This window comes from Mus caroli, chromosome 19 (assembly GCF_900094665.2).
Source record: "Mus caroli chromosome 19, CAROLI_EIJ_v1.1, whole genome shotgun sequence".
Taxonomy (NCBI): Eukaryota; Metazoa; Chordata; class Mammalia; order Rodentia; family Muridae; genus Mus; species Mus caroli.
The window spans coordinates 51,649,025-51,674,284 of NC_034588.1; the positions used below are offsets into that span (position 1 = coordinate 51,649,025).

General features: G+C 47.3%; 2 protein-coding genes across 2 annotated transcripts in view; one reads left to right on the plus strand and one right to left on the minus strand.

Moving 5' to 3' along the window:
* The first annotated feature begins 421 nt into the window (after positions 1 to 421).
* On the plus strand, positions 422 to 15,928 carry Tectb (tectorin beta). Its single transcript, XM_021152355.1, has 10 exons — positions 422 to 570; positions 1,267 to 1,457; positions 3,180 to 3,322; positions 3,427 to 3,499; positions 9,441 to 9,544; positions 9,667 to 9,750; positions 11,504 to 11,666; positions 12,668 to 12,740; positions 13,957 to 13,989; positions 14,801 to 15,928. The coding sequence occupies exons 1-10, from the start codon at positions 495 to 497 to the stop codon at positions 14,848 to 14,850; spliced, it is 990 nt and encodes a 329-aa protein (XP_021008014.1). The 5' UTR covers positions 422 to 494; the 3' UTR covers positions 14,851 to 15,928.
* Positions 15,929 to 18,665: 2,737 nt separating this feature from the next.
* LOC110285938 (guanylate cyclase 2G) overlaps positions 18,666 to 25,260 on the minus strand; it is a 42,110-nt gene continuing 35,515 nt past the window's right edge. The window contains exons 18-21 of the mRNA XM_021152413.1: positions 22,428 to 22,602; positions 21,503 to 21,601; positions 19,825 to 19,916; positions 18,666 to 19,154 (exon numbers count right to left, since the gene is read on the minus strand). Of these exons, the coding sequence (XP_021008072.1) occupies positions 19,050 to 19,154; positions 19,825 to 19,916; positions 21,503 to 21,601; positions 22,428 to 22,602 (471 nt within the window). The 3' untranslated portion in view covers positions 18,666 to 19,049. The remainder of the gene's footprint in view (positions 19,155 to 19,824; positions 19,917 to 21,502; positions 21,602 to 22,427; positions 22,603 to 25,260) is intronic.

Below are 25,260 nucleotides of genomic sequence, written 5' to 3' on the forward strand. Positions count from 1 at the left end.
AGCGGTCAAGGGTGGGGGTGGGGTGCCTATGCAAAGGAGAAGAAATTAGATTCAGGTGGTAACTGAGCTTCCCATCGGATTACTGTACCAAGCTCCCTTTTATTCCCCTGCCGTGGATAATGTGTGCTCATTGTGACTTATCTGGAGTTGGTTTCTCTTACACCCTCTAGATATATAAGGAAATAGGACAGGGGTTAGAGATTTGGGGAGCTTCCGGGAGGCAGCATCTGCAGTCCAGAGAGAATGAGAAAGGCAGGAACATGAGCCACCGCCTGTGACACTCACATCCCCAGTGGTACAAGCTCAGGACAGCATCACCGAGCTCTCTTGGAAACTCCCCCACAAGATTGTATGATAATTTGTTCTAACCCTTGACTGTAACTTTTCCTTCATATTTCTGATACAGAACAACGCGACCCCGGGGCCTGGAAGGAACCTGAGCATTTGAGCCAGTTTGGTTTGGCCACCTGGCAGAGATCGACTCTAGAGGAGCGATGGTGGTCAGGGCCTTCGTTTTGCTGGCCCTCTTTGCAGAAGCCTCGGCGAAATCATGCACTCCAAATAAAGCAGGTAATCTATTGCTACCCTGCTCTCCCAGATGGGGATCCCTAAGTCTCCAACTTGCTGTGATCTGAGCTCTATGATGGCTTGGTTAGGAAAGGGCAAAAATGGCATCAGATGGAGGAACAGAAGTCCCCAGTGCCAATCAGACTTTCTCCATCAGAAGCAAACGTGTATTGAATGGGTCAACTCTTTTACAAGTTAGAAGGTATTTCTTCCCTTTTCTAAGTGGCACGGCCACTTTTTTAAGTGTTTGACTGCTCCATGCATGCTATGTGCCTTTAAACAATATTTTGCAGCTCTGAGCATGTAATATTGCAGTGGACATTTTAAATTATAAGAAGTCTCATTCCCATCAGGATATGTGTATCAGTCATGGGCAGATTCTTTAAAATCAAGTAAAAGTTTTAGGGATGGGGCTACGGCTGGGTGGTACAGTTCTTGCCTAGCAAGCATGAGGTCCTGGATTTAATACCCATTATTGCTAAATTTTAAAAAAGTAAAATAAAAACATTGGCTCTAAAATAAAGCCACAGGTCTTAAAAGTGGATCCAATTAAATAAGTATTAAATCATGATAATATTTTATGTGGCATAAGTTACCAAAGGCTGACATTTGGGGAAACTTGTCACAGCCGGTGAATTATTCTGTGTGACATCGAGATGCTGACCATGTCTGATTTAAAGCATGTGTGACCTCTTCCAGATGTCATCCTTGTGTTTTGTTATCCCAAGACCATCATCACTAAAATCCCCGAGTGTCCCTATGGATGGGAAGTACACCAGCTGGCACTCGGGGGGCTGTGTTACAACGGGGTCCATGAAGGTGGCTATTACCAGTTTGTCATCCCAGATCTGTCACCTAAGAACAAGTCCTACTGTGGAACCCAGTCAGAGGTAAGGCCATTATCCCAGCTAGGGCAGAGATGCTTAGGCAGAAGGGAAAGTCGTGGGCCCAGAGCGAAATGTCTGCTGCCTCCTGTAAGAGGATTCACGATGATCCAAAGCCCTTTTCAAAGTCAGTCCCGTTGCTTTAATTTCCTAGGAGGCTCAGTGATTAAAAGCCTTCTCTCTCGGCTGGTTTAGACAACTCCCTGTGTGTTGTTGGTCCTGCCCATGTTCCCAGGAGCAGACACCAGAGGCTGACATTGCCACTACTCCTCTCCTATCTCCACCTCACCTCCTGAGATGGCTCTCCTACTGAGCCCAGACCTTGCTGATCTGGCTAGAATGGCTAGCCAGCGAGTCCCTGGGATCTCCCGTCACTACCTCCCAGTGCTCGGATTACAAGCGTGTGCCCTGTGCCCAGTATTTTACCTGGGTGTTAGAAATCCAAATTCAGATCATTGTGTTTGGGCAGACGCTTCCACAGCCTGAGACACTGTCCGAACTTTACCTTTATTGTCCTAGTGTGTTGGGTAATGGGGGTATAGCAGCAAAGCGTCCTTCTTCAAAAAGAGCCAACCACACTTCTTACTTCAAATGTGATACTTTCGTCCCTGGGTTGGATGTCCAAACCAACAAGCCATCCTTCCCCCAAGACTGGAAGTGACAGTTAAGAGTTTTGGGGAAAATGCTCAAAAGCAGACTCGTAGACTAATGGGCTCCTGAGCAGGGAAGCGCAGATCATCCATTGCCAGGGAACCCCTGATACAAAGAGGCCACAGCCTCTCCACAAGTGTCCTTATATGACAAAAAAGAAATCTGTCATAAAAGCCCTTCCCGTAGAGCTATTAGTTTTCAGCCGAGAGTGTAATCCCTTCATACTTAGTATCTAGCACCATGGGCCAGAATTCCTACTGCCGTGAGTACTGTAATTGTATGTCTCAGAGCAAAAAAAAAAAGAAAAGAAAAAAGAAAAAAAGCCAGGTCCTCTTTAAGTGCCACAGGGTTCAGGCTTGATGGAAAGAGCCCTGAGTGAGGTGAACAGGATGCTATCTGTGAATGCGCCCCAGTGAGGTGAAGTAAAAACCATCTCCATTCCCTAGACTTTAGACCATTTACTTTCAAACAGATGTTCATAGTCCTGCCAGTGAGCTTTCAGACCAACTTGCCAGAAGAAAAAATTCCACACTTAGCGCTTTACAGTTAAAAGAAGTTTTAACTACAGACTTAGGATCTAGAAGATAGACAAAAGACGTCATGGGGTACTTGGACAAGCAAGGTGGATAAGAAGTTGAGGCTGGAAATGGAGACTCTTGATGCAGTTCCTCATTCGGAATATATAGACTTGTGTACATATAGGCTTTTCCTCTGCATATAGAGACCTCGCTGAAGGGATTCCAGAACTCTGCAAATATTTCCATCTCACACACAAAGAATGGCATCTATAGTTCCTGATAAACACGTCTGTCTCCTCACTGGGGGTTTTGCTTTGTTTTATATTTCAAGACAGGGTTTCATGTAGTTCAGGCTGGCTTCAAGCTCACCATGTAAGTGAACCTTGACCTGAGCACTCCTCCACCTCCCAAGTACTGGGGTGACAGGCATGTATCACCATGCCCAGCTTTTTACTAGCCTATTTTTTTTTACTAACTCGTTGTCCACCACTTTTCCCAGAATCCTCAGTCCCATCATGGGGCACAGCGTACACCCTAACTGCCTTCTTCCTTCCTCCAGTACAAGCCCCCCATCTACCACTTCTACAGCCACATCGTGTCCAACGACAGCACAGTGATCGTGAAGAACCAGCCCGTCAACTACTCCTTCTCCTGCACCTACCACTCCACCTACTTGGTGAACCAGGCTGCTTTTGACCAGAGGTAAGCCGCTCTGGGGATGGGGGGGCTGGTGACTACGAGGATGCTACAGTCCCTGTCAATCAGACATGTTTCAGTCCTTATGCAAAATTCTCTCCCCTTTTCAGAGTGGCCACTGTTCACGTCAAGAACGGGAGCATGGGCACATTTGAAAGCCAGTTGTCCCTCAACTTCTACACTGTAAGTCCAGGTTGTCTTTTCCTCCTGTGGCCTTTTCCCAGGGCACTTCCACGGGAGTCACTCTCTCCTGACCTCTGGACAGAGCCCTGTCCCAGAGCTTCAAAGGTGGCATAATGTGTTAGCCTAGCTTTAAAGCCCAGGTGCAGGAGAAGGTTCGCTTCATAGGCTGAAGAGGACAGGACAGGTATGGCCAACTTTCCCATTTCACTGGAACGAAGTTAAGGCAAGGTCACTGGATAGACAATAGGGCACCTCATATCTGACTCAGAATCAAGGCTAGTTTCCACTGCATTTCCCTTCAGAGATTTATTTGACATTAGGATCTCAAAAAAATTTAGTCTGGAGCATTGCACTCCCTGACTAGGCCAAGGCTAAAGACAAGGCTCAGGGCTAGCCTCTGCTTACCTAGTTCTTTTATCCCTTAAGCCTTACAGTAAGATTTCCTCACCGTCTGATTGGATCTGCTGTCTGTGTTGACATCAACAGTTAAAGGCACACTTCAGTCTCTCTCAAAATTAAGTGCTCCAGAGAAACTAAATATGCACTGGCCATTGGCCCAGCTGCTCTCCCATTAGAAAGCCACTTTGTTTTTAAGCTGCAGCTTCCAGTGAGGACATGGGCACACGGAGGGAATACTGGCCCAGCTGGCTAGAGGAAGACACAGGCAGAAACACAAACCTTTGTGTGGAGCATTAGAACAGGGAGGTGTCCTTAGAGGGCAGCACATCTGACCCATTTCATTTTTCGAGAGAAAACACCACCACATCTGAAACCTCACTAACTGTGAACTTGTTTCACCTATCACCTAGAATCCATTAACCCCCCCCCCCGCCAGAAATCATCTAATTGCTAGCTTAGGCTAGAAGAATCCTAAAATAACCTAGTCCATTTTGCAGCTAAGGATGTGAAATCCAAAGGAAGGGAGGTGTTTGCCCAAGACCTTGGAGAAGCATGTAGGGAAAACAGAGATTCCCCAGCCACCTTTGCAGCTGCCTGCAAAGGACATAGTGTACAGTGTCAGGGCCTTTCACCCGCAAAGGCTGTGTCTGATTTGGGATTCAAATATTTTATTCTTTTTAAAAACTATTGTTAAAGAAGGATCGCTAGGATGCACAAGCTTCAAGTTTCCTTAAAGTCCAGTCTAGCCCTGGCTTCCTATCACTAGTGGCTGCACCAGAGACAAGAAATCCCACAGGGCCCCTTGACTTGTCCTTAGGGATCAGTGCAGTGTAGGTAATCCGGGATGACGTAACCATGGTGACACATCTTCCCACAGAAGAACTACAGTCTGTACTACAAGCCTCTCTGCCCAGAAGCTAGCAGTCGTTATTCTAATGAGATAAGGCTGTAGATTCGATCCTAAGAACATTAACAATTGTTAGTGATAGAGATCAGGGTTTTAAAAACTCACCCCCCACCCTCCCCCACACAGAGTTGAGTCTCAGACAAGAACGTAACCTCAGAAGTAAAAAGAACATATTCTTTAACGATCAATCAGTTAATGAACCAATCTTCACCAGCAGGCCATCTTCCGAGCTATAAAAACTACTTCCTGAATTGTCTAGAAATGAAGCTAAGGTGGCCCCCAAATCCCACTGTCGAAGCCCGTCCAGGACACATGAACTTCATCAAAGCCTGACTTCTGGTATCCAGACACTTTTGATCTGCTTTCTATTCTGCTGTGCGCTCGGTTTCCTCTGGCTCTCCCACGTATTCCCCCCCCTCCCCTTTCTCCCTTTTCCACTTTGAGGGCATTCTTGGGTGTTTCCAAAGCAACAACTGCCCCCTTGCATATATTTCCATCAAATTACCAGAAACAGAACCATGCCCTACATAGAACAATGGACCCAACACACTGCTAATTGCTTAAGATTCTGGGAAGCCCAGAGCCTAAGCCCCCTAATACACTCCTTCAGATCTGCATGCACACTGTCTCCTTTCTGTCCATCCCTCCCCACTCACTCTGGCCAAGAACCCACAGTTGATATTCCCAGGGGAAAGTTATGACTCCCGATCAAGACAAAGGAAGGTTATTTGTTTACAGACATAGTCTGGCCCTGTGGGAAAAAGGGAGGCATGAGACATTCCACTAAGCCTGGTTTCACCATTTACTAGATGTCTTAGTCAGGGTTTCTATTCCTGCACAAACATCATGACCAAGAAGCAAGTTGGGGAGGAAAGGGTTTATTCAGCTTACACTTCCATACTGCTGTTCATCACCAAGGAAGTCAGGACTGGAACTCAAGCAGGTCAGAAAGCAGGAGCTGATGCAGAGGCCATGGAGGGATGTTCTTTATTGGCTTGCCTCCCCTGGCTTGCTCAGCCTGCTCTCTTATAGAACCAAGACTACCAGCCCAGAGATGGTCCCACCCACAAGGGGCCTTTCCCCCTTGATCACTAATTGAGAAAATGCCTTACAGTTGGATCTCATGGAGGCATTTCCTCAACTGAAACTCCTTTCTCTGTGATAACTCCAGCTGTGTCAAGTTGACAAAAAATTAGCCAGTACACTAGATAAACAACTTGGGAAAGTTAAGGCACTTCCCTATACTTCCATCTCCCTATCCATGAAATAAGAACTCCGTGACATGTATCCCTTAGATCTGTTAGAAAGATCCAGGGAAGTCATCTTTAGAAGTACTCAGCGTGAACTTGATAAGTACCAGGAAGACAACTGTTCTCATGACTGTAGACCCAGGCCCAATTTCACATGCTCTTAGAATTGTTTGTTGCCTTTATAGAGAGGAATATCAACGTCGGTGTGAGATAAGGCCAACTTCTTAAAATCGAAACAGTGCTGACCATCCTTCTTAGTGATACAGAAAGAAATGAAGAGGCTTAGGGAGGGCATAGGCAAACAACAAAGATTAAAGATCCTTCCAGAAACCAAAGCAAACTGCAGAGCTGACCACCCTTAATGTCCTACCTCAAGTCCACCACGCTCCTGTCACTAAGGGGTGGTCACTCCACCTCTTTTAGTGATTCAAGTGAGCTAGGCCTTGTGCTTTAGGTTATCTTGTAAAATCTGATGTCCCCCTCCCTCGAACTCCTATCTGTTTTGGTTCTGTCTGCTGAAATAATTCCATGAAGTGGTGTTGGTCACACCTCTCTGAAGAGCCCCCGTCTTCCCTAAGTGAAACATTGTCTCTCTCACTGGTTCATCGGCCATCTCAGCCATTTTCCTGTGACCACAAGCTGATGGGTCAGTGCCCTTGTCACAAAGAAGGACCCAGACCTAAAATGTTTGATTCTAGTCTTTCGATAAGCTGGTAAGAGATGAGGTGGGCCATAGGTGAACATCTAGGTTCTGGAAGAGTCTAGGAGTGTATCCAGAGTGTTCACTTTAGACTAGTCTCCTTTCGTCATTACCTCTCACTTGGGAACAAAAACAATGACTAAATTTTCACAGATAAACTTCTGCCCCATGAGGTATACCTGTCCTTAACTTGGGTGACTAGTTAGCTCTGCATCAATCTTTTAGTCAAGGTAAGGAATGCTGGAACATGGATTCTCAACAGATTCATCCTGTACGGCAGAAGAGTAGGTTGTGTTATCTCTCTGCTTTTAGGGATGGGAAGATAAACTGTCCTGGCATGTAAGAGCTTACCAAGGTAAAGTTGTCTGAAGGCAGGTCTCTGGCGTTTTAATGTTAAAAAGAAAGTAGGGGTGCCAGACATGGTGGCTTGGATTTGTGAACTCACTAGAGATGGTGAAGTGGGATTGTTGGGATATTAAAGCCAGCCTGGTCTACCTGTGAGTTTCAGGCTAGTCAGAGCTGTATAGAAAGATCCAGAAAGGGAGAGGGGACGGGAGTAAAAGAGGGAGGGATGGAGAGAGGAAAAAACATGCTATGTATTACTGTAGTTATCAGAAATGGAAAGTCCCATTTCTGTCCTGCCCTTTGATGGAAATTTGGACAATTTCTCAACCCGGAGAGAGATCACACTCTTCTAGCTGGTCTCCAGGAAAAAGATTTCACACAAATATTTCTCTGGAGACCTGGGAACTAAATTGCCAATCCCAAGTTAGTTTCCATGTGTGGAAATGTTCCTTGCAATCTCATAAGTTTTAGGCAATACCAAAATTACTTTCAAAGCCACCAGAAAGCTGTCACTTCAGCTCCATGCTATGAAAGTAGGTCACTGATAACTGGGAACATTATTGCTTGATTGTGGCAGCCATTAATGATGGAAGAAGGGGAGCCAGCTTCTGGGTGGCTGTGTGTGGGAGCCTTGGCTGAACCTGCTTCAGTAGAATAAAGTAGGAGAGGGCCCTGGGGTCTTCTCACAAAGCCTTGGGTGTTGAACCCATAGACCTATTCGAGTCTGTCTTCTATGTTTCTGTTCTATTCCCATCTCACAGGAATGAAGAAACAGAGTTCCCCAAAAAGGGACTAAGTCCTTCTACAGAGTCTCGTGTCAGCAGTGGGGGCTGGGTTATCCTGGGATCTTAGCCTTTCTGGCCAATACCTCTGTCATGGCTAACACCAGAGAGGAGTCCCAGGGTCTTGTTCAAGTGAACTGAAAGGAGGCTGACAGAGTGGAGAAGCTGCAGCCTTTGAGGAAGTCAGTCACAGCTGTTACTCCTAATAACTCTCTCAACATTATCTGATGATGGTAGATTTAGTCCGGGGGCCAGGGGTAGACCCTGCCCATCCTGAGCACTAGTGAGCCTTTGACAGACTCATAGGACCTACTCTCATTAATCTAACCCCAAGCCCTGGGCTCTCATACCCTGTTCCAAACCTCCTCCAAACCTGGCTCCTTGCTGTCCTGTCAGCCATGGGACTGCTGCCTCATGGATGCATTCCTTCTGCGGGGGCGACACAGCCCCCTTCCTCCGCCTTCCTCAAACCTTATTCAAATGCTCCCTCCTCAGCGAGGCCTCCCTGGCTGCCCTTTTCAAAGCTGTCAGTGAAGCACCTGCCCTACAACCAGAAGCATCTGAGGTCAATCTCCAGACCCTCATGAAAAACAAACAAGCCTAGCACAACATCACTTGCAATCTCACTCCGGGAGAAGCAGAGACAGACAAGTGGGTCCCTGCTGTTAGCCACTTGTAAGCCAGCTTAGCACACTTGGTGAGTTCTCGGCCAAGGAGAGACCCTGTCTTAAACTCAAGTAGGCAGTGCCTGGGGAATGAAACCAGGGGATGTCCTCTGGCCTCCACATACATGTGTACTGACAAACATGTACCTTTATGCACTCGCGTACCCACACACACACAACCATGCATATGAACACACACACACACATACACACACACTAAATATACCTTACCCTTCCTCGTGTTCCCAATCCATTTTTTGCTATTTTTGTGGTTTCCAATATTACATACTATATACTAGTCTAATGTGCTGTGTGATTTATTTCTTTTGTCTTTCTCTCCCGCTAGAATATTTTGGTGACAGATCTTGCTTCATTCACAAATACTCTATCTCAATACACAGAGTATCTTGGCATAGCAATTATCCAAATATGTAGAACGATACCCAAAGGCATTGCAGGAAATTGGTGACTAGCATCTGCTGATAACCATGCTGTGAATCCAATTATAAACTTTCAAAGAAAACCAGGTGACCAAATTTCAGGGGGTCTGGGGTAGTGAGGGTCCAGAGCATTTGGTTGTTCTTGGCCTTACGTGAGTTGTGAAATCACAGGGATCCTTGCACCACATCACTTTTCCATCTGTCAAGTTGATTGGCATCACTGAGACAGTTTGTGTCTAAGCATGGCCAGCAAGTGTCCTTATCCCTTCTGAGATGGCAGCATCCTCTTCAGAGATTCAGTCTCTCTGGATCTAGAGTTTTCTCTAAGGTCTCCTGCACTCATTCCTTGGGTTGGCTCCCTTTTTATGCCAGCTCAATGTGTCTGCTTCCACCAGCCTTGATGGCTCACTCTGAGAGGTCACCAGGTTCTAATGTCCCCATTTCCTTTCCAAGAATGCCAAGTTTTCCACCAAGAAAGAAGCTCCCTTCATTCTGGAAACGTCTGAAATCGGCTCAGATCTGTTTGCAGGAGTAGAAGCCAAAGGCCTAAGCGTTCGGTAAGTCCCTTTACTCCATGTGTATATTTTTAAGGAAAAAAAGACCAACAACAGACTTCAGATTTCAGATGTCTCTATACACAAGAGTGGCTCTTAGTGCTACCGTGTTGTTTTACTCCCAGGTTCAAAGTGGTCTTGAATAGCTGCTGGGCCACCCCCTCGGCTGACTTCATGTACCCCTTACAGTGGCAGCTCATCAATAAGGGGTAAGTGTCACTCTCCAGAGTCAAGGCAGAGCGGTGCGTACAGTGTGTCCTGGTGTCTTTTGCTGTGGCTTAGGAGGAAACCTCTTGGTCATACCGGATCCTTTTGGTGGAAACCCAGGTTGCAAGAGCCTCTAGTGATATCACAGCAGATGTATTGCCAGGTATTTTCTGAACACATGAGCACACCTACCACAGCACACTCCCTCGAAGGGCAATTCCAGGTGGGGTGGGGAGGTTGCTCGTGGAGGCTGCCACCACCGAAGCAAACAGAGGTATCTGTCACTGAGAGGCAGGTGCCACAGCCTGTGCCAAGGCATCTTGGCTTGCCCATTACTTGCCTCCCCTCCCCCACTCACAAAGCTCCTCTTACAGTATTTTCCACTGACTGATACCAGGCCTGGAGCACTCTGGCAGCAAAGAGCTATTTTAAGGTTTCATGTCTTGAGTTCAGGTGAGGATCTCAGGTTTATTGGCCAAACAATCCTGTCAGATCTTCATAAGTTGGAAAATTCTCACAGCCCCATCTCTGCAGAGGCCACAACAAACAGAAATAACACTGACCCTTGGCCCAGATAGAAAGGTGCAACCTTTGTTTCTCTCTCATGACTTCTGAAAGAGAATTCTGAGATGAGATTTCTAATCTTCCTTCTGTCTCAGTAACCATACATTTAGATATTTCGTTCCAGTCATTATCTGGATCATATATGGAAAATATGACTATGGCTTTTTTTTTACAAAAGTTATTATATTTATATATGATTGATGGAACATAAATTCCTTTTTCCAGTTTCAGGCAAAACCTAAAGATACACACAGAGATAATTGGTGGGTGTGGCTCAGCTTAGGTGTCTATGGTAACATTGGGAAACAGGATTCCCACCCATCATGGAGGCCCTCCCTCTGTGTTACTCTGGGGTCTTCCCCAGTCATGAAGAGGACTTTATCTCTTGTAGACTTGACTCTTTTTTTTTAAGTTGGTTGGTTGGTTTTTCTGGTTTTTCAAGACAGGGTTTCTCTGTGTAGTCCTGACTGTCCTGGAACTCACTCTGTAGACCAGGCTGGCCTTGAACTTGGAAATCTGCCTGCCTCTGCCTCCCAAGTGCTGGAATCAAAGGCATGTTCCACCACTGCCCAGCTAGACTTGACTTCTTTTTTTTGGGGGGGGGGGGTTGGTTTTTTTCAAGACAGGGTTTCTCTGTGTAGTCCTGACTGTCCTGGAACTCACTCTGTAGACCAGGCTGGCCTTGAACTTGGAAATCTGCCTGCCTCTGCCTCCCAAGTGCTGGAATCAAAGGCATGTTCCACCACTGCCCAGCTAGACTTGACTTCTTTTTTTTGGGGGGGGGGGGTTGGTTTTTTTCAAGACAGGGTTTCTCTGTATAGCCCTGGCTGTCCTGAAACTCACTTTGTAGACCAGGCTGGCCTCGAACTCAGAAATCCCCGTCTCTGCCTCCCGAGTGCTGGGATTAAAGGCGTGTGCCACCACGCCCGGCTAGACTTGACTTCTTTAGGACAGGGGTTCAATTTAGCAGATGCGTGGGTTCTTGTAAGTCACTCCTCTCTATTTTAGGATGGAACAATCACATCCATTCCCGTGGCTCTGCCATCAACCTCACATTTAGAGATCAGAGTCCTCTGGAAAGACCAATAGCTGCGCACAGCCTAGCAGGATGCTGTGTGAAGCTTTGCCTTGGAGCCTTTTTGGAGCTCTCTGGTGTGACCATTTCCTTCTCCCTTCCCCTCTGTATCCCAGCTGCCCCACCGATGAGACAGTCCTTGTGCATGAGAACGGCAAAGACCACAGGGCCACTTTCCAATTCAATGCCTTCCGGTTCCAGAACATCCCCAAACTTTCCAAGGTTTGGTTACACTGTGAGACGTTCATCTGCGACAGTGAGAAGCTCTCCTGCCCTGTGGTGAGGGTCCTGGCTCCAGCAGGAAGATATTACCCCCCAGGGGGCTGGGACTGGAGGCGCTGGATTTGACCTTGGAATTGTGGGTCCAGGGTGGGGAAGCAGAAGGTCTGAGCCTGTCTACCTTGCTACCAAAACTTATCAGCCTTGGCTTGCTGGAGCTGATTTCATCATTTTTGAACACAGGTCATCCGTTCTGATGGCTGTTCCCTTGTCAGAGAACAATGTCAGATTAAAAAAAAAAAAACTGAGACTAATAATAGGCATGGAAATGCTTTGAAAATGTTAGAAGGGTAAAGGAATCTAAGACATAGACAGAATGGTAAAGATAGGCAACTGCAGTCTGGATTGGACTATGTTCAGAGAAACACTGACTGTGTGGGTCACAGTGGGCTACACGGGGTGGGGGAGGACCAATACCCTGTGTGTGGTTCTGGGGTTTGCTGAGCTTCAAACACTTCCTCAGGGACTGGAGGCTGCCGAGGGCTGCACTTCTAAGAGGCTGCCAGCCCACACGACCTGGAGGAACTACAGAAGAGGCTACAAGCCTGGAGGAACTATAGAAAGGAGGCCGACTCTCTCTTTCTACCGACTCATGCAGCTAGAAAACAGATGCTTGTGAACACAGGGAGGAAGAGAGAGAGAGAGACCCAGAGAGTGCAGGGCTGGGAGGAGGAGAACCAGTTAGTTCTTGAGTTGCAGTTTTAAGCCGGACACATTTTGTGAGCATTCATCTTTTATCTCTGGGTTAAGAGTCAAAGCTTAGAGAAAGGTGTGATGCCCATTCCTCCCCTGGAATTCTGACGAACTACTCCCCCAGGATTCCCCAGCCTGGGGAGTCGATGAATTCTACGTGTGTGTGCACATGTGCATGTGTGCATGTGTGCATGTGTGGGCGTGGTGTGTACTTTATGTATCAGTTGCTATGTAGCGACTGGGGGACTTTGACTCCTTGAAGTTCATTTTTATTTTTTCTCTTTTTCATTTCTCCTCCCGGTCTTCAGAACTGTGACAAACGGAAGCGCATGCTACGTGACCAGACAGGAGGTGTCCTGGTTGTGGAGCTGTCCCTGAGGAGTAAGCTGATTGCCCAATATGTGTACTCTGGGCTGTGTCCACAGGCACCACAGGTTTGAGCATTTTGATTGAATTGCCAAACCAGGCGTGCCTGTGGACACAGCACTCATGGGCTCCTTGAGTGCCAGGGGTCTGATCACGTGGACGCAAGGACATGAGGTTTGTTGAACGTTTTATGAGGCCAAACCCAAATGCACCTGAGGCATTAGGAAGTGCGGAGCTGAGCTTCCAAACTGATGGTGCAGTGCAGTGAACAGTGAAGCAGATATGCAGGTGTCCTAGGGACGTCAGCAAGCCGTCACCGCCCAAGCCTGGCTGGGCACTGAATTCCATAAATGAGCAAGACTCATAGAGACCTGTCACCAGGCTTTTACCTAGTGTGTGTGTGGGGGGGAGTGGGGGGGAGATGGTTCACACAGAGGGAAACTGGATCGTTGAGGGGTCCGGTGCGCAGGGCCATGTAAGGGTGTGTCCACAGTAATGGTGCAGGCCCTATAGACTGTGAGAAAAATATCAGTGTGGCCTGGCGGATGCTGGGGGGGTGTGAGGGGTGAGCTCTGGAGTTGTACCTCAAAGCACAACTGCCAATCCAAAGGCTGCCTCTTGACTGTGTGTGGCCTGCAATCTAACACAGGTTCTGTACACTTCCCTGCAGTTCTAAAAAAAAAAAAAAAAAAAAAAAACAGGAAAGGAAAAACCTGGTGCATAAAAATTCAATGAAGTTAAAATCTCAGTGTCTATAAAGTTTTATAGAACACAGAGGAGACAGAGACACATGTTCCTGCAGGTGTCGTTGCCTATCGGTGTATTTAGGCTACAGTGACAGTACACTAAAGCCATGCTTATTGTGGTACCACACACCCGTAACCCAGAACTCAAGAGGCTGAGGCAGGAGGACAGTGAATTTGTGGCCTATCTGGGATACATAGTAAGACCCTGCCCAAAAGTGTAAAGAAAAAAAAAATACTAGATACTAAAAATATCTAGTGCTTTCCAAAATATCTGACAGCCCCTGCTTTAGTGAGCCAAGGGCGATGGCGCTCTAGGGGAGGTTCTGAGAAGGTTCTTGTAAGCCCCGGAAGGTGCTTCCTCTGAAAAGCAGCGGCTATGATCTAAAGGGGGTCGCATGTGGTCGGGTTTGTGGTTCACACACAGATCTGATGCGTCTTTCATGCCCCTTTTCAACCTCCACTCTCTCTCTCTTTGCTCACCCCAGGCAGGGCATTTTCCGGTCTCTGTGACTTCTCAGGTAAGAAAAAGAACCACTTTTGAGAAGTGTCATGGGGCAATGCTTTTGTGAAGTGTGTATAGGTGTTAGAGATATTTATTTTGGCCCCAGAAAAAAATCTGTCATTAAAAATATACATATTGGCGTAGTACTGTCAAGTTAGGGGTGGGAGAGGTCAAGAGGTCTTACTGTGGCTGGCCTTCAACCTGAGAGGGAGGAACTGTTTCAAATGCTTGAAGAGCCATCAGACCCCACCCTCTGAGCAAAGCCCACACCACATGGCCTCCCTAAGATTCCCAAATCTGGAGAGCATGATTTCCGGTCAGGCCATCCACTCGCTTAGCAAATATTTGAGGCCAAGCTATGACTCTGCCGTTCCTTAGTGGAGTGACAGTAATAAGAACCTCAGCCCTCGATACTCAGCTTTCCTCTGGGGAACTGGGCTATGAGTGTCCCTAGTATATATAGTACTCTATGAATTAATTATAGTTCATCACTATACAATACAGTGAACAAGACAAGGTCATGGGTGAAGGCCAGGGGAAGTGCCAGAGCAGGCAGCCAGGAAGCTTCTTAGGGGAGGAGCCAGATGTCTGTTTGCCTAAAGGTCCATGATGTACACACACACACACACACACACACACACACACACACACACACGGTAGGGCCTCTGTACTCTAGAAGTGGATCATGCCAGCCCCAGGGAACAAACAGTAACAAATGTATAAAATGTGGGGGCTTTACAGCAACCATGTTGCGTTAACCCTGGCTGGATTCCCCTGGGCCTGACACAGCTGTTTCTCAGTGCCATCTCTGGCCCACTGTTTTGCAGATGTTCTTCTTCACCTCCTCCTGATGCTGGGGACCTGGGCTGTGTTGTAGGAGATAGCTGGACAGCTGCAGCAGCTCTCTCCAAGGCCACCCTGAACTATGACACGTTTGTTTATTGTGCTGCCAAAAACGAACAGACAGAAGACTGCATGGCTGGGGAGCTGGGAACAGCCCTTTGCCAAATATGTGTTCCCCCATGATGTTTGTGTGTGGATGTGAATTTGGTGAACCTCTGCCTCAGAGCCATACTTCCACTTATTCCTTCCTGTGGCCGTTAGATCCTGATAATCGTCTCCATGAAGCCAGGGAGGAGTCTTCTCTCCTCCGCTCAAATTAGAGCAGTATTTGGAAGCTACTTTCATTATAAAAGACTCACACACACTCATCACATGAGTTACTTAAACTTAACATTTGGAGGCAGAGACAGACAAACACCAAAAAAATCAATGCCAAATACAGAATCCACAGGAATAGCCAACTTTACCCAGCAGGCAATCTGCCGTTGAGACAGTACAGTTCTAAGGACCAGCATCGAGCCCCCAGGCAGGAAGCTCCAGTCTTCCAACCACGATGTGGAAATCCAAGTTAAATACAATATATTTACTCAAACTGCTGTAATGGATAAGAAGGGTATTCTTGACAGCCGCTAGTACTAGTCTGCTTTTATCATAGGGTTTCTTAAATAGATATAATCATTAGGGAGGTATAGACGTCTTATCCTTACAAGAGATTCTATTTCTTTAGTCACAAATAAATAGGAAATAGACTATGAACAAGTAAAACTCATCTCCATTTCACAGACGAGTGTGGCATTGCCTCCGTGAACCGTATTTGCACGGGAGTGGAAAGACTCTGGCCGAGCCGGTTCTCTGAGAGGTGAGAGCCGAGCCTTCCCTCACACCTGTGGTGCCCTGTGCATTCAATAGCCTGGTGTGTGCTCTTGGAAGTCTTCCTGTCAGGACAGTGGGATGCGAACATCCAAGCCCTGTTCCTTCTTGCTCACTTGTGACTGTGGGGACTGAACCAACCACTCATCAGAAATGTAATGCACACACAGTCGATGACAGCACAGGACAGCACACTCTCAGAACTGGCCACCCCTGTGACCCAGAGCATGCCAATGTCCGTAGGTCACATTTGGCAACAAGAAGCCAAGTGAACACACCAATCCTGTGAGAGCATGAGCTGTGGTATGACAGGAGAGACCTTGTGCTAAGTCTTTTTTTTTTTTTCCTTTGTCACTTACACACTCGGCATTTGAAATCACATATCAGTTTGTCCCTCTGTATTTAATGCCCTTGAGAGGTCTTGATGGCTACAGTTTGCCAATCCTTTTACAACTTGGGTAAATGAACTTAGAAATTGTGTTTGTTTTTGGGTAAATGAACTTAGAAATTGTGTTTGTTTAGCCACAGGCTAGTGCACGGTGGTCCGATGTAGTCTAAACTTGGTATCTAGTTTGTGCTCCAATCAGTTTGGAACCACTTCCTACTGTAACGTCAGAGTTGGTTGTAGCTGAGAATTACAGAAAACATGCTTTCTTGATCCTAGTCAGGAACTCTTACGAAGCACACATAGAGCCAAGCCTATAGGTCTTTGGCTGTCAGACTAAAACAATGTTTAATTCTGTCATCATGATGTATGGTCTTGTATCTCAACCTGGTGCTATGGACTAAATAAAATGTCTGGAGTAAGTACCCTGTGACTACAGTTTACAGTGTCCGTGTGTTATGAGAGAAAACAATCCCAGTGTCCCCCAAAGGTTTTGAGACTTCATGGACTCCAAGCATCCCACAAACTTTCGATCGTTTGTACTTCAAACACTCCAGTACTACAGTAGTCTGCAGACGAGAGGTGAAGGAGGTAGCCATCTTGCATGGCTAACATTGGAGGGTTGGGGGTTAGAATCACCTGGGTCGAGCCCTGCCTGCAGGAGTCCACTCTCCTGTGAGTGAAGAGATGTGTTCAGTGTAGTTAACTGGTAGCCCCACACAGGGTTTAGTTACCCTTTCTGCCTTAGGATTCTGTGAGGGGTTAAGAGAAAGCACCCCGGTGTAATGTCTGCTGTGAATTCTAACTTGTACTAAATATAAAACATGTATCCAGAGAAAAGAAAGATACAAACTGCCTTAGGCATCCTTGGTTCATACACACAACATTAGATACAGATTTGAGGAAACTGCTCCTAGCCATAAAACCCTGTCCCTTTCTGTCTCTCTCCCCTACTCACTCTCTTCTTCTCGTCTTCCATGTGTATATATATCCAGTGGTGTGTGTGTGTGTGTGTGTGTGTGTGTGTGTGTGTGTGTGTGTGTGTAGGAATACAGGTGCGCATGCAGATATCTGTGTTTGTATTTTTATTGTGTTTTGTGTGCATGCACAAGTCTAGATATCAAATGTTTATGTTATAATATTAAATGAGGTCAGATTTAACAAAGTCTGTTATTGGAATATAATTTAGGCAAGCAGATGGGCTAGGGCCATAAGCAAATGTACATCTTTGATACAAATAATAATAATAATAATAGTAATAATAAACAATTACCTTATTCAACCCCATCTCTGTAACCAAATAGAATTTTCTAATGCCCTTTTAATATCACGATATTAGATTATGTGGTTGCTTCGTTGTTTTGTTTATAGCTCTACTAGTCCTTAATGTTGCGTTATTGCTTTTTAAAAATGTCTCCTTCCAACTAAACTGCAAGATAAAGATGAAAGAAAGTTCAAATTCTCTTCACTTCCAGTGCGTCAGCTAGCAGAGTAAAAACACATGTTCCTAAATCCTAAAGTCCATAAAATTCTCGGACAAATGGATGGATGGGTGGATGGATGGATGGATGGATGTGGTGTGGATGGATGGATGGATGGATGGGTAGATGGGTAGGTGGATGGATGTGGGTGTGTATGGATGGATGGATGAATGGATGGATGGATGGATGTGGGTGTGGATGGATGGATGGATGGATGGATGGATGGATGGATGGATGGATGGGTGGGTAGGTGGGTAGGTGGATGGGTGGATGAGTGTGGGTGTGTATGAATAGATGGATGGATGGATGGATGGATGGATGGATGGGTGGGTGGATGGGTGTGTGTGGATGGATGGATGGATGGATGAGTGGGTGAGTAAATGGATTGGTATATGGATAGATAGACGGTTGAATAGAATGATAGGTAGATGGAGGTTAGGGGGATAGATGGGCGGTGGGTAGATGGGTGGACAGATGGATGGGTGGACAGACAGATGGATGTATGTAACGGGGCTGGTCTAAGAGCTGCATAAGTTATTATGATTTGTTTTCTTTAATGACGGAACAAAGTATTTAGAACAAGAAGCCATGGTGCTCAACAAGGGAAGAAGGTAGGAGTTGAGTTCAACAGGAAGATGGACTCGCCCATTGTCTCCATGCTGGAGGGGGAGAAACTCCCTATGTAAATGCTGTCTTCCCTCCTCCTAGTTGGCCATCTAAGATGGTCATCCCTTAATGCTGAAGACTGGGGGGAAACAGAGCCTCTTGCCAGAACTTTGCCAAGGAGAGGATGTGTCTGAAGGTCAGAGAAATCAGTCCTGTATCTCAGGGAAGAAACGAGGGGAACACTCAAGGGTGGTTCTGAAGATGGGCTAATACTGGGAAGTCTTTCCTTGGTTGGGAAGAACATCAAGAATTATATCAAGCATTTTTGATAAATATTCACATGAAAGCTCCCCAAGAAAACAAAAGATAGTTTGTTTCTCAATATAGTACTCAAAAGTATCTCCACAGAGCATGCCAGCAACAAAGAAGATCTAACTGCTCTCATTGGGTCTCGCCTCTTCATTCTTTGGTGTTGCAACAGAACAAAAAGTCTTGAGAGCTGCATATGAATATTCTCTGCATTCTCTAGCAACCATATAGGCTGGGGCAAAGAAATAAGTGTCACAAGGAAGAGTAAGGCATGATGGACTAATGACACTAGTTGTGAGGCTAAAAGCCTCTGTGACTGGCCATGCCTGGAAGTGAGTTCCCTACAGCCACCTCTTCCAACTGCACAATAGCTGGGGGGGTCTGGGAGCAAAGGTTGGAACAGAATGAGACACCAGTCAGACAGCACCATCTAGTGGTGGGTCATTGATTCATTGACACAGAACTACAACTGTTCAAAGGAATGTTGGATGCATTCATCGTCATCTTTGTCCCCTCCCTCCCCCCACCCCCGAAGGACACCCATAGACATTAGTGGGGCTCTACAAACATCTTGAGAGAACCTCACAATATCTCTGGAACTTTAGCTTCTTCCTCCGTAAACTCAGGGAGCGGGACAGGGAAGCCATCTTTGCCTTTCAGCCAGAAGGTCGTCTGTTCTCCCTTGCCCTGCGGGAAGGGAAGGAGGTGTCTGGTGAGCAAGAGAAGAGCAGCCGACAGGGAAGCCCTGCTGGGTCTGGCTTGCTTGGATAGGCAGCAGGACCCATCTCTTTTAGAGAAATAAGACTTGAAATATAAAATCCTGGTGAGTTCATAGACCTTCAGCCATGTTCTTCTGTGGAAAGGCCTGCAGAGAGTAAAGTCCATTGCCCCCCAACCCCCAGATTTTCAAAGTATAATAAAATCTGAATTTTCAGTGACTCGGGGACTGAGGAAAGCATCTCACACACAGGTGTACATAGAGTCCGAATGTTCAGCCTTGCAACCACGCCCATTTTCCCCATGCACAGCTAAGTCATCCGGTGAGACCACCAATAGGAATGGGGCACCATCCCAAGAAGGTGTGCAGTGCAGAGGTCCTCTCTCTGCCTGCTGGAGGGCACCGTGCACCTGCACCAGAGAGTTGGTGTCACTCCAGATTCCTTTTCAAGGCCCCCATCTTTGGCAGTCCTGGGGAACGAACCTAGCCCCTCATACTTGCTAGGCAAGCACTCCCCTGCTGAGCTACAGCCCAGCCTTCCCTGTTCCGCTCTTTCCTAGGTTTCCACTCCTACCTGCACAGCCAGTGTCTATCAAGGACACAGACTGGGGAGGTGAGAAAGGGTCAACCTGGTCTTACCTTGACTGAAATGGTGCCTCTCTTTTGCAGATGGTACCCTCCTGCTGCTAGAAGAGCTCCTGCAGTGCTCTGGGAAACGTGAATCCGGAGAGCTGCCAGAAATCAGACATTGGCTAGTCACCATCATCACTGGGAGAGTCGGTGGGCAGGGCTTCTTTAGAGAAGGGACCAACATTACTTCATTCCTTGTTTTCTATAACTTCTCATAAAACAAAGCACGTAGCTGGGTATCCTAATCCCAGCCCATGGGAAGCAGAGGCTGATGGAGCTGGAGTTCAAGAACCGTTTTAACTACATCATAAGTTCCAGGCTAGCCTGAGATTTAGTCAAACCCTCAGATAGGTAGATAGGCAGGTAAGTATGTGTGTCTGTGTGTCTGTGTGTCTGTGTGTCTGTGTGTGTGTGTAGATGATAGATAGATAGATAGATAGATAGATAGATAGATAGATAGATAGACAAACTTAAAGTACAAATTATACCCAGTGTCTGGGACACATAGGTTGGGTCGTTAAGCTACCCAGGCATTAGTAAATTGGTAAGATACTTATGGGTTAGTGTTTGGTTTAGGAACAGAAAACCAGCTCAGACTGCAAGCTGAAGATCCCCATGAATGGAGGTTCACTGGGCTTCTTTCTCTTCCTGGGATGAACTGAAGACGTATTACTGAAAATGTTACCATAACCAAAGATGCAAGTAGAGACAATTCTGAAACCTGCCTAGGTAGCCAGCTTCCTGATTTATTGTAAACTGTAAATCTTTCCTTACACACACACACACACACACAAGGGCAGTAGACCATGCCAGGAGACTTGGTAAGGCTGAGTGGGTTGGAAGCCCTGGAACCTCTCACCAGAGGACCCTTGGCACTTCACTCACTTCTAATCAGGATCACATGACCACACTCTCTACATAGGAACATGGCCTATGGTCTCATAGATGAGGGCAGAGTTCTCCATGCTGAGGAGGTATCTAGAGACCTTGAGGGTTTAGTCAATAAGCTTCCCTTCCAGGACATTCCTTCCTGCAAAAGATATTTAATCTCTGGTCCACCCTGAGGAGGTGGTATGCACCCATTTCCATGATGAACAATCAATAAACGGTTTGAACCCAAGCTGTCTCTTTCATCAAGAACCGCCATGGGGAGCATGGGAGAAACCTTCATCATCTACAGAGCTGTGCCATCTAAGTCTCCCACAGAAGCCCCTCTGCACCCCTGGACTTGTCACTGTTTAGCTAAACTGGAGCCCATTTCCCCAGCACCAGCTCCAGGGGCCTCCTCCGTTCCCAACTCCCTGTGACCCAGTGCCTGGATGTCCAGGAATTTGGGAGCCCCTAACCCAGGGCTCCTCATCACAGGCCCATGGACCTCCTATCCATGGGAGAGGGGAGGGGGAGGGAGAGGGGGAGGGGGAGGGAGAGGGGGAGGGGGAGAAAGAGGGAGTTAAAAGGAAGAAGCCATGTGTGTTTATGTAGCTCCACTATGCACACAGAGGGGAAACATCTCTGTCTACACAGCTGGTACTCAGGTTGACTCCTGTGAATAATGATCTTATCTTCCAGATAGAAAACAAAGACAAAATGCAAATGAGTCCTCTAAAAATACCCACTGATGAAAGCTAGAGGAGCAGGGGACAGGGATACTGTGCTTGCAGCGTCGCATGCTGCAAATGATACCCACGCGAGCTGCTGCTTTCCATCCTGGATGCCATGTTCACAGTGTCTCCAAACAGACAATACCTGGGCATGGTGATTCCCACCACACCGGCCACCACAGGACCTAAGGAGAGAACAATGGAAGGCTCTAACTGCCTGCTTTCCCCAAGGCTGGGCTCCACCCAGGCCATCAAGTCCAGAGAGGAAGTTAATTCAACAAGTATTTATTTGGGTGCCCCCTGGAGCAGCGCTTGGTATGACGGGTCATCGAGTGCCTGCAAAGCATCTTTGGCTCACATGCACTTCTCGAAGAAAACAAGTCAAACGTTATCCACATTACTTATGAACTGCAGATGTATACGAAGCCCTCCGCAGCACAAACTTGAGGAATTACTTCTGATTATAGAACAGATTTGCTTTCGGTTGGATAGTAGGACCATGGCTACATGATTTGGGTGGGCATGGGGACCTCATGCAAAAGGAAACCATGAAGCATTTTCTCAAAGGGGCATCAAGACATGGGTCTGTACCTACAGGGAGGCTGAGGCAGGAAGACCACAAATTGGAGGCCAACCCCAGCTGTGTTGCAAGACTCCCTCAATATTCTTTTTTTTTTAAAGGTAATAAAAGGATACTAAACCAACCAAGTAGGGCTCACTCGTCTGCAAGGCATAAGCCCATGAGTTTGATTAAAAAAAAAAAAAACCAATAGGAATGCATGAAGAAAATGTAGCCCAGCATGGCTCCCGAGTTCTGCCTGCCTCCAGTTTTAAAACAGCTCAGGCATTCTGTGTATCCATCCCCATTTGCAGCAGGCAGCTCAGCTGACTGGAAATATATGTGCACTCTGGGGTCCCATGGCACTATTTAATGACTGTGTTCCTGTAAGCCTCAGACACCGGGCTCAAACCCAGAGCTACTTGTGGTCACCGGCCACCAGTTCTGTCAACCTGTGTGGAGGCCTATCCGGAGCTTGAGCCTCTCCTCAGGCATGTGCCCGATCTGGAAGTGGGTGGTGACACTGAGTAAGTGCAGGGCCATGGTGGCAATCTCGTCGGCGTGTTGAGCTCCATTTCGGATGGGGAGCCCACTTGCCACCATGTAGGCATCTCCAATGGTTTCAACCTGCAAACGGTACAACACAGCACGCTTAGGTTTCCGTGAGGGAGGCACTAAGCAAAGGAGGAGATGGGGTTAGACAAGAGGACCCCCTCTTCTCAGCTCCTCTCCTGAGCCTCTTACTCCAAAGCTTGACACTTGCTGATCTCTATTCCACCCAAATCCAGCATTTCCTCACACGTCTGTTCTTGCTCAGGTTCATCCACAAACATTCCTTCTCCCCACAGACGTTGTTTGCACCTCTGAGACCTGATAACCCTGGTGCCATATTTCCCTCGTCCAAGGTCAGAACCAGTTAGACAAGCAGCCACATATAAGTGGGTAAATCCTGAAGAATCACGTGGATTCCTCAAGTGGAGTCCATGTTAGCCAACCCCAAATGTCTTCATGCCACACAAGGACATAGAAAGGCTTATACACTAATTAATTCACTCACACATGTAGACATTTGTATCACTGACTTGTGCTCCTCTGCACCAGCTCTCCTAATAAAACCAGAGTCCTCACTGGCAAGAGAAGTCATTGGTGCCTAGAAGCCCAAGGCTTCAAGCTTTTGCAGATACAGTTGTATCTAGTAAAACCCAAAGATGATCTGGAAAGGCACTATATTAGTCAGGCAGTGGGAACACTGCCCATGGCAACACTTATCTTCTGCTGACCCAAAAATTACAAAATGTTGTCCATTACTCAACAAGTCTAACTTGGTTCAAGACCACTTTTCCTTTTCTGAGAACCACCTTCGTAACTACAAACCAGGTGTGATAGCCACTCGTGCCAAGGGCCCCTGGGAGAGAGAGCTAGGAGAAAAGTTCCAGGCGACACTGTTCTAGGCAGAACAGGAGTGGAGATGAGCTCTTAAAGGCACACTGTGCCATCCTTTCACCCTTGAAAACTTGTCAATTGTGGAGAATACTAGGGGATGCCCGCTGAGTGTCTGTCACTCAGGGACATGGCCACACTATCTTCCAAATCTTGTTAGCCCCAAGGCAGAGGGAGGAGGAGAGGGAGGGGGAGGGGGAGGGGAGGGGAGGGGGAGGGAGAGGCATGGGATCATGGGTAAATTGTGCACAGCTGGGAACAGTTGAGGCTGCCTAGAAGGTATGTAGAGGCACCCAGTACACATACTACTCCCCTAACCATGGTCTGACCCTCCCCACAAAGAAGTCTTACAACCCAGGGAGCAGCATCAACATCACTACACACACAAAGTCTCATCATCACCACTTTTCCTCTGTGGGACCTTGAAAGACACCTTGGTTCCTTGTTGAGCTAAGGCTCAAAACCCTGGAGATCTTGAAGGGATGGGAGGTGTTTTGCCTGTTGCCATGCACCAGGCCCGTCACTAGCCACAACCCCCCATAGATTTGTGGTCATCAGTCATATAAGGGCAATGCTCCAAGCCCCTCCACAGGTAGAGGATGTAACCTGTGGTCATGTAGACTCAGGATAGATCTCCATTTTAATGAGGTACCAAGAGGCCCAGAGGGCTTAGCTAATAAGCTTTCCTTCCCACATTTCTCCCTGCCAAAGGTATTTAACCTCAGGGCCATCCTGAGAAGGGGCGGGGACACAGTGTTACTCATCCACTTTCCACCATGACAATAAATGTCTCAAAATCATGGACTACCTCTTTTCATCAGGATCTACTGTGGGGAGCCATGGAGAAAGCTTTCACCTATAGAGCCACCATCTAATCTTCCATAGAAGGCCTCTCTATGCTCCCAGCCACAACCAAGGCAAGCTCAAGCCTGGGGCTGCCATCAAGCCAAGAACTCCCACCGTGGGACCACCCAGAGTCCCTCTTCCCCCCCACCCCCAAGCCCTGGGCTAAATCCAGCCCAATCCACTCTCAGTTCTTCTGCAGCTCCCAACAGTGCCTAGGTGTCCAAGAGCCTGAGAACCAAATGGCCCCTGATCTCATTGCAGGCCTGGGACCCCCAGACTGAGCTTCCCCACCCCCAAACCCTGGAGCAGTGTCCTGGGGCTCCACAATGGCCCAGCACCCACCCAGTGACCGTGGTGGGTAAGGGTGGTCTAACTTCCTGCATCCTGCCTCCCCGAGCAGCTGAGCCCTGTGGCAGAGCAGACACGGTACACCACAACCCTACACTCTTCCATCTCCTTCTCACTCTGGGGGACTATGTCTATATGCCCCCTTTGTGTAGCACTGTACAGGCCATATCTGCTATCTCCCACTTAGCCTGGATCATACCAACAAAAATGAGATCCACAGATCTAAAGGTAGCAGCTTTGAGCTTCCCAGGATCTGAAAGACACATGCTCAGTACTGGCCACTGCCTCCTTTCAAACATCTTTTCTTCGAGATTAAAATAATGGGCTGGGCGTGGTGGTGCACGCCTTTAATCTCAGCACTTGGGAGGCAGAGGCAGGTGGATTTCTAAGTTCGAGGCCAGCCTGGTCTACAGAGTGAGTTCCAGGACAGCCAGGGCTACACAGAGAAACCCTGTCTCGAAAAAATGAGAGAGAGAGAGAGAAAGAGAGAGAGAGAGATATTAAAATAATGGGCGGAGAATGGATATTCATAGCAATGCAGTGCGAGTGTGGAGGACAGAGGAAACCTCAATTGTCATTCCTTAGCCACTGTACACCTTGGTGTTTGAGGCAGAGTCTCTCACTGGCCTGGATCTCACCAATGAAGATGCT

Bases quoted from the DNA above. Each gene is read 5' to 3' on its own strand.
- Tectb (XM_021152355.1), top strand. From the start codon at position 495: ATGGTGGTCAGGGCCTTCGTTTTGCTGGCCCTCTTTGCAGAAGCCTCG. The intron at 3,323-3,426 runs GTAAGCCGCTCT...TCCCCTTTTCAG, and splicing joins CAGGCTGCTTTTGACCAGAG to AGTGGCCACTGTTCACGTCA. The intron at 9,751-11,503 runs GTAAGTGTCACT...TCTGTATCCCAG, and splicing joins TGGCAGCTCATCAATAAGGG to CTGCCCCACCGATGAGACAG.